The following is a 15,474-nucleotide window of genomic DNA, read 5'->3' as shown; positions in this document are numbered from 1 at the left end:
TTTATAGAATATTGACTTGAATTAGACGATAAGCTAATGTAGCAGTTCATTCTTTGACTAGAGTATTTACGTTTTATATTAGTCTCACTTTTTAGTCTGAGTCTCCCAACTCTTTATATAATAATTTTTTGTCTGATGTTCTTTTAGATTTTTTTTCACTTAATATTTTGAATTATAAATTAAGTGTATTTGATAGGCTGCTGGTTTGAATTTAGGTTGAACCTCACATGTTAAGTTTTTCTTGAATTTTTTTAATAAAATTATAATTAAAAAAATTATTTTCAATATAATTTATCAAATGTCGTAATGTAATGATATATAAATGCGAATCTCATAAAATATTCCGTGTTTATAATTTATACTGAATTATCAAAATTAATAAATTCAAAATTTTACCAGAAATGCAAAAGTAGAACATGAAATTAATAAATTTTATTTGGATAAATTTAATTTAATTTATTTTTAATTTTAATTTAAATTAATTCAAAAATTTAAATTTAAATTTAATTTAATTTAAAAATAAGAAAATTAAGAAATTAACTTTTTATTTTTTTAAATTAAAAAATTAAGAAATTTAATAAAAAATAAAAAATAAATTTTTTAGTCTTTGATTTAAATAAAAATATAATAAATTAATCTATAAATTTTAATTTTTAAATTAAATTAAACTTAAACTCAAAATTTTAAATTAATTTATATAAAAAACTGAAAAAATTAAGTAAAACATTTTCAATAAATGCAATTTATTGAACATTTTGCCCAAAGTTTTTGTGCCCGAAGTTGTATTAATTTCAATGTTGTATGTGGTGGATCATAATGATTATAAAATATTTTCAGTGTTTATAAAAATAATAATATTTTTTTATAAAAAAATAAATATTCTTTATAATAAAAAAATAAATTAATAAATTTTATATAATTATAAAAAATTATACATGTGCAAATGAGTACACTCAGTAATCTCTCATGTGATCCATACGACTATTAATCATACACAGAATACAAACAAATTGGCAGGTCTAGTTTCTGCTTGACAGCCGTCCTTCGTGGTCCTGGTTCATGGACAAAGCCCTGGCCTCCACGGCTCTAGTCTCAACCAAATGAAAATTTCACTTCTATTTCTATATGATTATTGACAAAAGTTTGTAAGTAATATCCCGTTCATAATAAACGTAAACACCACATTTTTTATTATTATTAATAAAATTATTATTATTTTTTATATATTAAAATAATTAAATATAATAATTATAGTTATCTTATTTAAACAATCAACTCAAAAATAAAATTTTTATATTTTTTAAAATTAAAATTATTCTAAAAAATTTGTGAATTAAATTTAATTATTTTTTAAGAAACAATTTATAATATAGTAATTTCTCCTTATTGTAGAGCGTAAAAAGAATGGGTGACTGGGTGAGTGTGAAGAGACCATTGGTCCGTTGCTGGTTGACCCGATGAAAGTGCACTCAGCGAGCCACCGGCGACATTAAACAGGCACAAGCGAGGCGGGTAGGGGATTTTTTTTTTAATTAAAGAAATTAATAATATTAAAAATATATTTTTTCCTCAAATATATTTAAATTATTTTAAAAATTAATAAACATTAAAATAAAGTCTGATTTAAAAGTATATATATAAATTTAATAAAAAAAAATTGTTAATTTAATGATAATTACGATTAAAATAAAGTAATATTATTTTGCTAAAAATTTTAAACGTAAAATAATTATCTCATAAAAATATATTAAATTAATAAAAAAGTAACGACATTTTATAGAATAAATATTATCAATAATAATAATAAATGGTATTATTCTAAAAATAACTATTTTATGCACAAATAATTATTATTTTATATTGCATAAAATTATAATTTTTTTTGTAAAAATTAAGTAACTATAAAATTTACCTGCTAAAAAAATTACCCATTTTATAAAATTAATTAATAAAATTATCAATTTTTTATTAGACAAATTTTATAGAAAAATAATTAGAGAATTAAAAAAAATTATTTTTTATTGTATTAATGACTAGAGGGCGCTTTTCTCGTGCAAGAGATGAATAATAAAAAAAACGAAGGCTTTGTGGTTCCCCGGACGAACTTATCTGTGATCGTTCAGGCTGATTCAACTGAAAGGACACTTCCTTTTCCCTTTCCTTTCTCTTTCCATCCCTTTCAGCTCTGTTTCTTTATCCAAGGGAGGCACCAAAATATTAATTAGTATTTCTTCTTCTTCCTGCTCCTCTCATTTTTCCTCTCAGTATTTCTGCTTCTTACCGCCATGCAGAGGTCCCACCCATGGATTTTAGTTTTACCGCCTCCAGTCCCAGGACTAAATCGTATTTCTCCTCCTTCGATGAACAGGTAATTCCTTTTTCATGTTCATTGACTATCATTGTTAGTGCAAAGCATTTACTCGAATAAATTCTATGCATCAACTATTTATGAAGTTGCATGGACTTTGAATTACTATTCATTTTTTTTTTTTTTTTGAAAACTGGGCATTTCCTCCTCTGAAATGGTGCTATTGCTAGTAAGAATCATAGTTTTCTGAGCAGCACTTGAATCGTTTCTGAAAACAATTTCATTATGGAATAACTTTTTCATAATAAGCGCTGTGCAATCGTTTGTAAGTCATAAATGTTAATCATAATATGACACATAGACTACTAGGTGAGCTCTGTGTTCGTGCTTCTTATCCTTCTTTGTGTTTATAATTTTTTCAAGAAATCATGAATTCAACCGTTCCAAGTAGTAAATTGATATATTATATTCTGTTTTTGCATATGGGAATAACTTAAATATTATTACTGTCAGTCATATTTATACATAGTGTAGAATGTAATAGAAGGGAAGTATTATGTTGAGTTATTTTGTCAGTGCTTGTGTTTATATAACAATGGCAGCTGTTAAGTTTCATGCTGATGTAATAGTTCAACAGGAAATCAATGCCAAGCCAATTGTGGTGGATCAAGTCTTCTGCTTTACATGCACATAATTTCAGAATAGACTTTGGTGGTGAGTTAGAAGCAGTATACGGGATTGATAATGGTAGTTTTTTTTTTCCCCTTGAATAATGAAGATGGAGAACTCATGTTGGCTCCAAAAATAAAGGGGGTCTTATTTCATGATGTGCATTTCATTATGCTCTATATAGATTCCAGGCAGGGAAGATTAGGAATTACAACAGCAAAGCAATTGTAAATAGGAAATTTATCTTTAAAAGCCAACTAAAGTCAACTAAATGAAATTTCATTAGCTCTGAGATTGACAATGGTGGTTTGGAGCTACTTTTGATTAGGTTTGGCATTGATCAACATGTCAGACTTGTGATTGGTACTGTGAGTGAACCCTCTTTCATGAGTTTTTTCAAGAAGCACATATAGGTTCAGGGAATTTCCTGTTAAATAGGTCCACATTATTATAGGTACTTCTGTAAGCTTTTAAGTTAGTTTTCATTCTTAGCAAATTGTATTAATTGTTCATCTGTTTGTTCCCCATTGAGCTTCTTGGATGTTTTGATTAGATATGTTTAGTTGGTGTTTTATATAATTGTACAATTAAATTCTTGATACTTGTTACTTTCATTATTCTAGATGATAGATGACCTGTGCATGTGTATCAATGCATGCTATGAATTGGGTCATTCAGGTCATGGTTTGCAAAGACCTTTCCGAAAAGCCCTTGTTAACATAGGTTCACTGGACGATTTAACATGTGCCAAGGCACCATGACCCATATCATGCCTGTATTTTCTTGCCTGTTTCTGTGGTAGCCTTCTTATGTTATGTTGTCTATTATTTCTGTGCTTAATCCAACCTGGTAGTGGTGGGTATATCTCAAAAGCACTGTGCAGATAGCTATACTTCTAGTGCTGAGATATGGTGCCTAATGTTGTTAAATTTGGTAACTGTTCTTATTATTTGGCCCCATAGACTTAAATATTTATATTTGGTTGGCTGTTTTCAGGTGGTAGTTGACCATGAATGAAAAGGAATGGGGTTGGGGTGCTAGAGATGGAGTCATTCTCTTTGTTTTTTTTATTGGGGGTGTATGATTGTATGGTTGCATTTACATCACAATGGTTATTATGCATTAGCATTGGTCTTTTTTCATTTGGTGCTCGCAGAAAAAAAAAAGAGCTTCTGATGATATTTTTACAGGGAATTGGAAAGCCAGTTCTCCGAGGTTGGGGGATAAGATGAATTGTGCTGCTCACTTGGATAATTCAAATGATTCGAATCTCAGGTTGTTTAGAATGAGGAAAAATGGTAGTTCCCAGGTGAGAATTAAGTGAAAATAACCTGATAAAGTTAAAATATGGATGTTTCCTCAGAATGTGCTGCCTTGATTATTGTTCTTTTACCTGAATACAAGAAGTGGGATTTGTAATAAGCTTCCTCTTCCAGGATGATGTATTCCCATAAGAAAATTGATAATGGTTTGGTTGTGTTGATTTTTGTTCTAGATGGTACTCTGGAGTTCTACCCCCAAAAAAAAAAATGACCAGAATTCGTATTCAAGCATACTTCTGTTGCTTAAATTGATCATGGATAATTGTGAATTTTTAGTTGTAGTTTATAAGAAAAAGTTGATTTCATTTTATGTGCAGGATTATGAAGCTAAACTCATGATTGGATCTATTTCATCCTATTGCATATTCAGATTAATGCAGCCGAATTTTGTAAATCCATTGATAAAGATGGTTCAAGATTCATTGCCCTCTTTGGATTTGACTTTTAGAGTTACAAGCTCATCTTTTGCTTGTATATCTAATTCCTTGAATAAATCCATACCTTCCTTTCAAGATATTCGGTGGAGCTTAGCACGTTTACTCTATTTGTTTAACATCCAACTTGAAAGAAATGTGGCAGCGTAAGTGAAGCAATTACTTTATTCATTGATTCATGACTGCATCTTCTAGTCTGCTGGTTGATAAGAAGATAAAACGAATTCTTGATGTAACTACAGTTAAAACTTAAATGAAATATGAAATATGTATTTCTTTCCTTGCATAGAAACCTAAGAGCATATATTCTAATTATTATTTGAAAATCTGGGCTTCCCATGTCCTTGTATGCCATATATTTTTAATATTCTGTCATAATATCATTAAAGTCCTATTGTTGATAATTTGTGGAAAACTTGGCTGCATTGGAATCAATGGAAATTTTTTGTGTTATGATTATCATGTAATAGTTGATGGCCTAGATTAATATGTCAAAGGCTTTTGGGTTTGACTGTGTACTTTAGCTTTGTACGTAAGTTCATTCTTGATCGTTGAGGTTAAAAACCTATGTACATATAAACCTAAAGTACTTGTACAAAGCCTCTGAGGAAAAAACTTATAGAGTATACTTAAATTATCTATTATAATTCTTGTTAGTCTAAATTCCAAAAAACTATAAAAGGTATTGAAGATTTTGGTTCACTTTATAGTTTATACTAGGAACTTTTGGTTGTCAGCACATAATAAATGCTGTTGCTACACTAGCTTGTTTGTCTTTCATGAATTTAATGAATATCTGCACAAAATCTCCACATTAAATTGTTGATTGGTTATAAATGTTTTGTAGGTTCTTTGTAGTGCTCCTTGGGGCTTGCTTCTCCTTTGTTGTCATTGGTGGTTTACTATTTTTCAAGCTTAGGTAATCTACCTATTGCCTTTTCTGGAAAATACTATAACGTAGCGGCACTTTTACTACTCATACGGGGAATTGCAGGTGTGCATGTGTCTATAATTGTGTGTGTTTGCATGTGTGTGCACCAATCACTCACATCCCATTTCTTGTTTACTCCATTATATGTTGTCTGCAAAGTAGGAAGAAATGTGCAAAATCTCATATGAGAAAGAGTTCTCTCAAATGTCAATAAACATCATTAGGCAGATATAAAAGCTAGTATACTTTAAGTTGAAACTCTTCATCCCTTTCGGTGGTTATTTGGTTCTTTTTATCTTTTGATTCATATGTTCTCTTGCTTGTTTGCTGATCTGGATAAGTGCTACATTCAATGACACAGAGGAAGTGCACATTCTCTGGAGGACTGCTTTTGGGAAGCTTGGGCATGTCTATGTTCATCATCTTCTCATCTAAAGGTGTACTGATGTCTTATGAATATCATAATTCTGTTAACTTGAAATGTTTCTTCCAGTTCCATAATTGCTAAATTATGTTAGTTGTGCTAAAGAACTTCATTTAATATGGAACTGCAGCAAAAAACACGCATTGAACGTGTTATTGGCTTTCTTCTTGCCATCTGGGGCATACTATTCTACACTCGGTTATTGAGTACAATGACAGAGCAGTTCAGGGTAAACTACTGGAACAAGAACTATCCACTAAATCTTGTATTTAAATGGTATTCTTAGGACTTTCACTTGGACAGACTAACATGCAAAGGCTCAGGGAAGGCGCACAAATGCAAGTACTTGAGGCAGATCATATCATTATTTGTGGAGCAAACAGTAAACTGAATTTCATACTAAAGCAGCTAAATAAGTATCATGAGTTTGCTGTTCGCTTAGGTACTGCTACAGCTAGGTAATTGGCACTTATGCTTACATCACTTGTTCTATGTCTGTATTGTGTGCTCATATTCTGTTCCTTTGATTTATCATGTGTTTGTCTTTAAAGGAAGCAGAGAATTCTTCTTATGTCTGATCTTCCAAGGAAGCAGATAGACAAGATAGCTGACAATTGTGCCAAAGATCTTAACCACGTTGATGTCCTCACTAAGAGGTGTGTGTATTAATTCTTTTTCTGGAAATTGCAGTAGAATCTAATAGGACTTACTTTTTCAGCCCAAGACTTTCACACACATATATTATTCTTCATTGATCAGCATTGTCATTTGGTTTAGGTGATGCTTACCTACTTAGGCTACAGTCTAATTGCTTTGCAATTTGGATAGGAGCATCATTAAATAGGAGTTGCTTTCTCCTTTCTGGAAGAGTGGCTTCTCTCCTCTTCTAGTTTAGTACCATGTTGTCACCTGAATAGAAGTTCCTAGATACAAAATGATCCAATATTGGTGTTGTACTCAACTAGAAATTATTTCCCTTTTCTTTTGCGGACTCACTTGCTGTATATTTTGTAATAATTAGGGACAAATATGTCAATTCCATGTCCTTTCTGTGCCATCTTCAACAACTAAGCCCCAAGCGTCATAGTGTGTATTGCAAAAAGTTCAGATTAATGCTAATGCATGTGAGATAATGCCTACTGTTTTTGACTGATTCTATAGAATATAGACTGAATGGTAACTTGTTTTATGTTTTCTACTTCAGTAACTACTTTGTCAGTATTTATACTCAGCAACCAAATTGCTCTGAAGATGAGGTTTTCTATTGTCAGCAGATATTTATTTCTGTGTCAATATTTTATTGCTTGTGCCATTCCATGGATCACCTATCAGTTTTATCAGAATACATGAACTGTAATTCAATTTCATATTTTATTCAGCATTTGTTTGCCTGCATTTCTTACATTTTGAGCTTCATTTTTACAGTTGCAGCCTTAGCCTAACAAAATCATTTGAAAGAGCTGCAGCCAATAAGGCACGTGCCATAATTATATTGCCGACAACAAAGGGGAGTCGGTAAGAACTAGGGAGAAAAATTTGAAGGATGTTCTATCATTATTTATTTATTTATTTATACATCACTATAAAATTTTTGAAACTGCTTATGTCTTATTCTGAGAATCAGCTTGTGGTAGTTACAAGAATGCCATAGTTTCTTTGTCATGATAGAAAATGATTAGAGGATCATGCTCAATGTTAATCTGTGAATATTATGATTATAGATTTGATTGATGAATTGTGGAGAAAACTGGCAGTGATGAGGCAGGAATCCTCAACTACATTGACTGAAAAAGGGGGATTATCACTAAGTATTTTGATACAAGTTGCATATTGATGCTTGGCCCTTACTGCAGGGATTAAGTTTCTCTACCACACTGGATTAATATGGAGTTACTTTTTCAAGCTTATGTTGTTGATGAATATCAACCCTTTGTTTTCAATATATTAGACGCACAACATATTTCTTTAACCCAATTTTATTGATCGAGTAAGATTCTCACAAATAATAGTCATCAGCAGCTCGTGAAGTTTACTATATGAGCTGCATTTGGCAGAGTTTTCCAACATTTTATAGATTAAAATCATTATTGGTTTGGATCTCATCATTATCATTATCATAATGTGATTGATTCATGAACTAGTCCTGTGATCAATTACGCAAAATTTGATGCAATTTTGTAAGTATAGGTTTCCTTAATTGTTTTTCATTGTCTTATCCAGTAGTCTTTATTTTTATCCTTCATGGGCTTACTAATAGTATCATTGATTTTCATTTATATTGGCCTGAAAAAATATTTTCTATGCTACAGCATTGCTTTGTTTGGCCTCACTAGAGTCTATTTTAGGGTAAGGGGCAAGAAGAAGGATGGAATAAAATTTTAGCAATACTGGAGCAATTGAAAATATATTTAATCTATACCTAGGTTAAAGGGATATTGATTTCTGATCTTTAATTGATTAGGTATGAAGTTGATACCAATGCATTTCTATCTGTGTTAGCTCTTCAACCTATTACAAAGATGGAATCTGTCCCTACCATTGTTGAGGTACATAAACTAGTCATGTTCCTGCACAAAATTATATAATGATTTTTGTTGTGCATGATCTCAAGTTGGATATGACATCAGTTTTGAAATACAGATCTCAAACTCCAATACATGTGAGCTCTTAAAGTCAATTTCTGGAGTGAAAGTAGAACCAGTGGAAAATGTTGCATCCAAATTATTTGTTCAGTGCTCTCGGCAAAAGGGGCTGATAAAAATCTACAGACATTTGCTTAATTATCGAAGTACTGTATGAATTTTCCTTTTGAATTATGATTGCCAGTATTGCTTGCTCCTTTATGTTTTTGAGGGAGACAGTGAGAGAGAAAGAGATTTGTGTACAACTTTTCCTTCAGATGCCACTTAAAGGCTGAGAGAGAGAATTCCTTTTATGTGGCCTTGCTTAATTTTAATGTCATAAACACATAGACACACAGAAAGAGTTGATTTTGCATTGGGCTTTACTTGATTTAAAATAATAACACATGCCAAAGGACTTGTACTATAATTTCTTAACCCAGTAACATTTAGATTTGATCTTGAATTGGTTTTTTGCTTCATAATGCTGCTTCCCTTTCAGATCTATGGTGTTTTTATGTTACTTCTCCCGAATAAGTTGCGCACTTATTATGTTCTATTTATTACAGTTTCACTTGTCAACATGTCTTGCACTTATTATTACAGTTTTATTTTAATGTGTTCTGCCTTCTCAAAACAAAGTAGTAACAACAAGCCAGCACTTGAACTGGTGGACCCATGTACACTTTTTGGTCGGTTTAAACTATGATGGTTGTTGATGAGATGAGTTAGCTTTTGCGCTTGTAAGAAACATCCAATTTTAACACCCAAAAATTGCATCTGCATTTGTTGTCAGATCTGTTATATTTTTGCTGATGCAAAATAATATACTTTACATTTTTCTTCTCCGTCATCTTTTTATTCTTCCATGGCTAAGATTCTTTTCCATCACCCAATGCTATAATTTGTACCAAAACACTAACTGATATCATGTTTACTTATTGCAGAAAATGTATTTAATCTTCGCAGTTTCCCTGATATGACAGGAATTAAGTACAGGCAACTGAGACATGGATTTCAAGGGGTAAAGCTCTCTGCTGAAAAAAATTTCTGTTAGAAGAAAAATTCCATGCAATCTGATATATATATATATATATATATATATATATATATATATATATATATATATATATATTTATTTATTTATTTACCCAAATGGATGTCTTTTCAGGTAGTTGTTTGTGGTCTTTACCGGAACGAAAAGATATATTTCCACCCAAATGATGATGAAATCCTGCAGAAAAGTGATAAAGTGTGTATATGCTATGGATCTTGTGAAATTTCATCCTTGTTCCTATTAATTTCAAATATAGGACCATAACTTTTAGATGCAATCTAGTTAGACTTGTAATTAGAATAGCTAGCAGGAAACAATTGATTAGATTCTACAATTTTGACTAGTTCAACCTTTTGGTTGAACCTGGATTAAAAGATACTGATGCTTTGTTTTCTCCCTACAACTATGGATTAAAGTTTTCATGCCAAATTTTTGAAAACTGTGATCCAAAATCAGTTCAACTTGGAAATGATATTATTAATATGACTGTAAAAAGTTTTGGCATCATGTTGTCTTAAGTTACTGCAATTGATTATCATTTTTATCTTTATTATATTAATTGTAGATGGCTACTTCTTTAAAAGGAAAGATATGATTGCTTGTCAATATATTTCTTGAAGTATGCTGATTCACTAAAATTTTTGGGTTGATTACTTTCCCTTCGTCATCTTATTTTGTGTTCTTTGATTTCAATTTCCTCATGCAGATTTTGTTCATTGGACCTGTTTATCGAGGGACACCTGAAATCGTATGTTCTATTATTTTGAAAGAGGGAACTTCTTTGCAAAATCTGAAAGTTGAAGATGATAACGAAGATATAAATTACGCCATAGAATTGAGAAAAACACGACTAGAAAATATTGTAAAACGTCCCAAAAAATCAGGGTCAAAGGTATCTATTTGGAGCAAGAATTTCTTGAATGATATGCTTGGGATTATGTCTTAGCATGTATGATTGTTTTATTTGTCAGTACAGGCATCAGATTTATCTCTTGGACCAAAAGAGTGTATATGTATGATTGTTTTATTTGTTAGTACAGGCATCAGATTTATCTCTTGGACCAAAAGAGTGCATACTTTTACTTGGATGGCGCCCAGATGTTGTAGAAATGATTGAAGAATATGATAATTATCTTGGACCTGGAAGCATATTGGTGTGCTCTTATATTCTTTGGAATTTTCATATTTCTTAATTCAGATCATACTTGCTCCTAAAATTTATTCATATTGATCTTCATACTTTTTAATTTAATTATAACTGCTTATCAATTACGGTAATCAGAAATTTTCAGTTGATGGATTGCAATGGTTGTAAAAAGTTCTCCTCTTCCAAAAACTTATTGTTATTATTATTATTTCTCTAGGTTGTGCTTTGCTTAAGAATTAAAAACGTGTCTACATATTGTCTTCCTCATGAATGCCTGCAATGCAATTTATTTTTATGCAGCTTCCCATAAGATTTGTTAAGAAGGGGTACCTTTAGGCCCCATTGGCATTTAGATCTGGGAAAAGAATCTAAATATATATGCTCTATGCTGGAATTTGTCCCTGTGTGACTGTATTTACCAATTTTCTCCCTCCTTCCCCTCCTCCCCCTTTTTTGAGTGCCATAACTTTAGTCCAGGTCATTCTTTTTAGATTTTTGATGTAGTAGGCTTTTTAATTGGGATTTCAAAATTAAAAAGCTACGACTGACAAAGTAGAACTAACCCTTTGTCATTGTTAGAATTTTGTAAAGTCTGATATGGTAAGTCAATCATGCTCATTCTTGTTATGTTCTTTTACTGCCATTTTCCTTTATTCTGTTTAAATACAGACATTGCCCTTAATAACCATAAAATGGAAGTTCACTTTTCCTCATAAGAAATTTTGCACTACAGTACACTGACCTTGGTTCAGTTTATCATAGGTGGTGTTGATTCAACCTATAATGCAAAATCATCCTGGTTTTCCCCCAATCGGCGGGGGCTTTCCCCGTTGATACCAAAATGGAATCACTGCACTGTTATTATTCCTTGCTGAATATGACTAAAATTGTTCATTTCCAATCCACTTGGAAACTTCAAACCTTAATTTTCTGCACTTAGTTTCTTTCTTTCTTCATCTTTTTTTTTTTTTATATTTTTTATATTTTATTTTTTTATTTGCCTCGCAATTAGAATAAGGACATTTTTAGGGTATTTTATTCTCTCATCACCAATAAATTAATGTATTTATTTTTGGAACTTGATGGAAACCTACATTGTTTTCATGTATCACATGCTTTAACTTTCTAGATCATATACATTGGTATATTGTTAAGAATCAGCATCTCTATGTATATAAATGCAGGAAATTTTATCAGATGTACCATTAGCTGACAGGAAAAGGGCAAGCCACAGTGCTGGTCAAGGCAAACTCAAAAATGTAAAAGTTTCTCATAGGGTACTGTCTGATTCAGTCAACCAAAGAATAGACCTTCCTGCATTTTCTTTATTTTTCTGTTTCTTCAAAGACTTTCCCTTCCTTCTGATCCTTCGTGGCCTTATCAATGCTGCAGATTGGAAATCCCATGGATTATGATACCTTAAAGGAAACCATTATCAACATTGAAAATTCTTACAAGAAAGGTGAAGACATTCCCTTGTCAATCGCTGTATTAACAGATAGAGAATGGCTTCTTGGAGGTAACAATGCTTGATGAATGGCTCCTTGGAGGTAACGATATTTGATATTTTATCAGATTGAAGGTAACATTGGATTTATTATCCTCTCTTCAGATTCATCCAGAGCAGATAAGCAATCCGTATTCTGTCTTCTTCTTGCTGAAAACATCTGCAATAAACTTGGAGTGCAGGTGAATATTATGCTGCTAAAATAGACTTGATCAATATGTTCCTTGCTTTCAAATTCTGAAGATTAGCTTTCAATCTCGGCTAATCCAAGAATGTCAGTGATAATAAATTTTAGTGTTCTGGATGAAAAGATAATCAAGAAAATAAATGACCGTTTTTCAGGTACAAAATCTAGTTGCAGAGATTGTTGACTCAAAATTAGGCAAACAGGTAAACCCCCCCTCCTCCCCTCAACGGACTTGATCAGTTCTCTTTGATGAGAACATCGTGATTTTACATGTATATCTAAAAACTTGAGCGATCCCTTCAGATTACAAGAATCAAGCCATCGCTGACTTATATTGCAGCAGAGGAAATAATGAGCCTGGTCACAGCTCAAGGTAATCAATGTACCATACTTGCTATCATAGCATTTTTAGTATTGCAGCGTTAAATTTTTAGATAAATTATCTGTTTTGATGACAGTGGCAGAGAACAGTGAACTGAATGAAGTGTGGAAAGACATTCTGAATGCAGAGGGGGATGAAATATACATTAAGGTAAACTCTTTTATCTAAGATGGAGTATTGACTTTTAATATTCTTCAGCCTGAGGATAATTTGGTGGTAAATAATTAATTATCCACATTCCGCAGGCACATTCACCGGCAAGTGTTGTTATAGGCACTTAGGGAACCTTTTCTTAAATTTGTCGTAATTTGGTTTTAATGCTGCAAAGATTGTGCTGCTATCAATTCATAGGAAAACTGAATTTTCTAGGTTAATTTGTTTTATTCATTCTTTCTGATGGTGATCTGGCATTTTGTCCAATGTCTAAGTAGATGAAAGCAAACAAGGAGAAGAGATTAACCTAGGAAACTTTGGTATACTAAAAGGAGAATGAAGCATGGCTATTCTTTTTTTTTTAAATATGATAAATTGGCCATGCTGCCAAAGTGCCAATGGTGAATGAATAGAGAATGGCATTGGCATTCCTTGAAAATACTTGTATAACTGGTATTGTATGTCTTTGCTGTCATTATTGGAGAATAACAAAATCAAGCATAGAAACCAAATTGAACATAGAGTATCCGGCTGTAACGAGGACCCTCCAATGAGCGCTGGTAATTTATTAACCAACCTGTTTTACACCAAGTCACTTGTATGTGTTTCTCTGGCAGGATATTAGCCTCTATATGAAGGAAGGGGAGACTCCTTCATTCTTCGAGCTTTCTGAAAGGGCATTTTTACGGCGAGAGGTTGCTATAGGCTATGTCAAAGATAACAAAAAGGTATATCAGCATCTAGATTTGATTAATTACACAAATTTGTTACAGACATCTTATTCGAGCCTCACTTTTGCAGGTTATTAATCCGATTCCCAAGTCCAAACCCCTCTCACTTGGAATGACAGACAAATTAATTGTTATATCTGAGCTTGAAGGAGAACAACCTATCGTTTATGAAGTGTAAACTTCAGTCATCATCTACCGTTTGTCGAAAGTTTTGACTGAACAACAGTTCTCTAAAACCAAGTCATGGTAGTTTTGAGATTTGTAGATTTCTCACCAGAGGAACTACAGCTGATATAATATGAACATCCACGCACAATCACAAGACATCGAACAATGGATTGTTTAGTAGCCCCAAAATAATGATTAACTTGAGTAATTTTGCAAATTTTATTGTCTTCACAGTTCACAAGGTAGACACTGGGACAAATTTTCATGGCGCCATTTTAGCACACGGTGGTTCATGACAGTTGAAAATTTTGTCTGCATTATCTCCTTTTTTTATCTTCTCCTGTAATAAGAGTTATCCTTTTGAAAATAAAATAAAATAAAAGTAAAAATAAAAATGAGAGTTATCCAACTTGCAAGAAAATTTATAGCTTGTGGCTTGTGGTTGTCACGATTACTAGAGTGAGATAAATTACATCTAAATCCTTGAGACTTAAAATATAATTTTTAGAATAATTTTTTAAAAATATTTTTCATAAAAATTATATTTTTTTATTTTTTTATTGAAATTTTTTTATTATTTAATTATAATATTAAATTAGTAATAAGTGTTTTCACTGTTAAAATTTAAAAAAATTATTTTTAAATTATTTAAATTTTTTCCTAAAAATAATTTAACTTTTCTCTTTTATTAAAAAAGCATTTTTTATTAATTATTTTTTAATATATTAAATATTAAAAATATAAAAATAGTTTTAAAAAAATGTTTTCTACGAAATAAACAAATCTTGAAATTTAAATTCATAATTACATAAAATTTGATATACTAAAAATTTATGAAAAATAAATACAAAAATATCATTTTTCTTTGTGATATGCAACATTTCGTGTGTTTTACAAATGTATTTGAAGATTTTAAAATTGCTACAGTTTAATTATTTTAACTAAAAAATAAATTATTTAAGAAAAGATTATATAAATTTATTTTTTTCTCTTATTAAAAATGTCACGACCCAACCTATGGGCCGGACCAAGACTAGACTGCCACTAAAGCCCCGAGGCCCGTAGTAAGCCTATCTGTTCATTTACCCAATTCTAAGGCCCAATTGGGCCCAATTTCAAGAAAACAAACGGACAGAGTCCAGCCATAAAAAGGACTTTCCAACGGGAGTTTTCGACTCACCCGACCAGAAACACAATAAATACTCAATTGGGGAGCTCACCACCCTCCACATACTCATCAAAGATAAAATAAATGGGAGCTCACTCCTCATCCAATCCATCCAACATGCATAGAATATTAAGTTTACAGGTCCAAAAATAATAATTTAGTTTACAGACCCAAATCAAATAAACATTCCTAACACATGCGGAAATTCTAAGATTTAACAAGTTTATACAAACAGTAATAATTGACCTGCGAGGGAGAAAGCGAG

The 15,474-nt window shown here is 31.5% G+C and overlaps 1 protein-coding gene across 6 annotated transcripts; it reads left to right on the top strand.

The window, feature by feature from the left end:
* Positions 1-2,063: 2,063 nt before the first annotated feature.
* LOC110644619 (putative ion channel POLLUX-like 2) lies at positions 2,064-14,258 on the top strand. 6 transcript variants are annotated; one of them, XM_058136230.1, is made up of 24 exons: positions 2,064-2,368; positions 2,946-3,022; positions 4,168-4,286; positions 4,617-4,879; positions 5,581-5,652; positions 6,026-6,101; positions 6,219-6,317; positions 6,392-6,546; positions 6,640-6,744; positions 7,514-7,603; positions 8,550-8,634; positions 8,729-8,876; positions 9,657-9,733; positions 9,881-9,961; positions 10,473-10,658; positions 10,807-10,920; positions 12,098-12,172; positions 12,306-12,432; positions 12,526-12,602; positions 12,763-12,810; positions 12,911-12,980; positions 13,066-13,139; positions 13,760-13,870; positions 13,944-14,258. In XM_058136230.1, the coding sequence occupies exons 1-24, from the start codon at positions 2,286-2,288 to the stop codon at positions 14,049-14,051; spliced, it is 2,520 nt and encodes an 839-aa protein (XP_057992213.1). In that variant the 5' UTR covers positions 2,064-2,285; the 3' UTR covers positions 14,052-14,258. The 6 variants fall into 6 exon arrangements, with proteins under 6 accessions (XP_057992213.1, XP_057992212.1, XP_057992217.1 ...); XM_058136229.1 differs by having other exon boundaries at positions 12,098-12,190; XM_058136233.1 differs by lacking the exon at positions 2,064-2,368 and adding an exon at positions 2,514-2,537 and having other exon boundaries at positions 12,098-12,190.
* Positions 14,259-15,474: the final 1,216 nt, after the last annotated feature.

This window comes from Hevea brasiliensis, chromosome 15, assembly GCF_030052815.1.
Source record: "Hevea brasiliensis isolate MT/VB/25A 57/8 chromosome 15, ASM3005281v1, whole genome shotgun sequence".
Lineage (NCBI taxonomy): Eukaryota > Viridiplantae > Streptophyta > Magnoliopsida > Malpighiales > Euphorbiaceae > Hevea > Hevea brasiliensis.
Note: the sequence above shows the minus strand (reverse complement) of the source record. Positions and strands in the feature narration are given on the sequence as shown.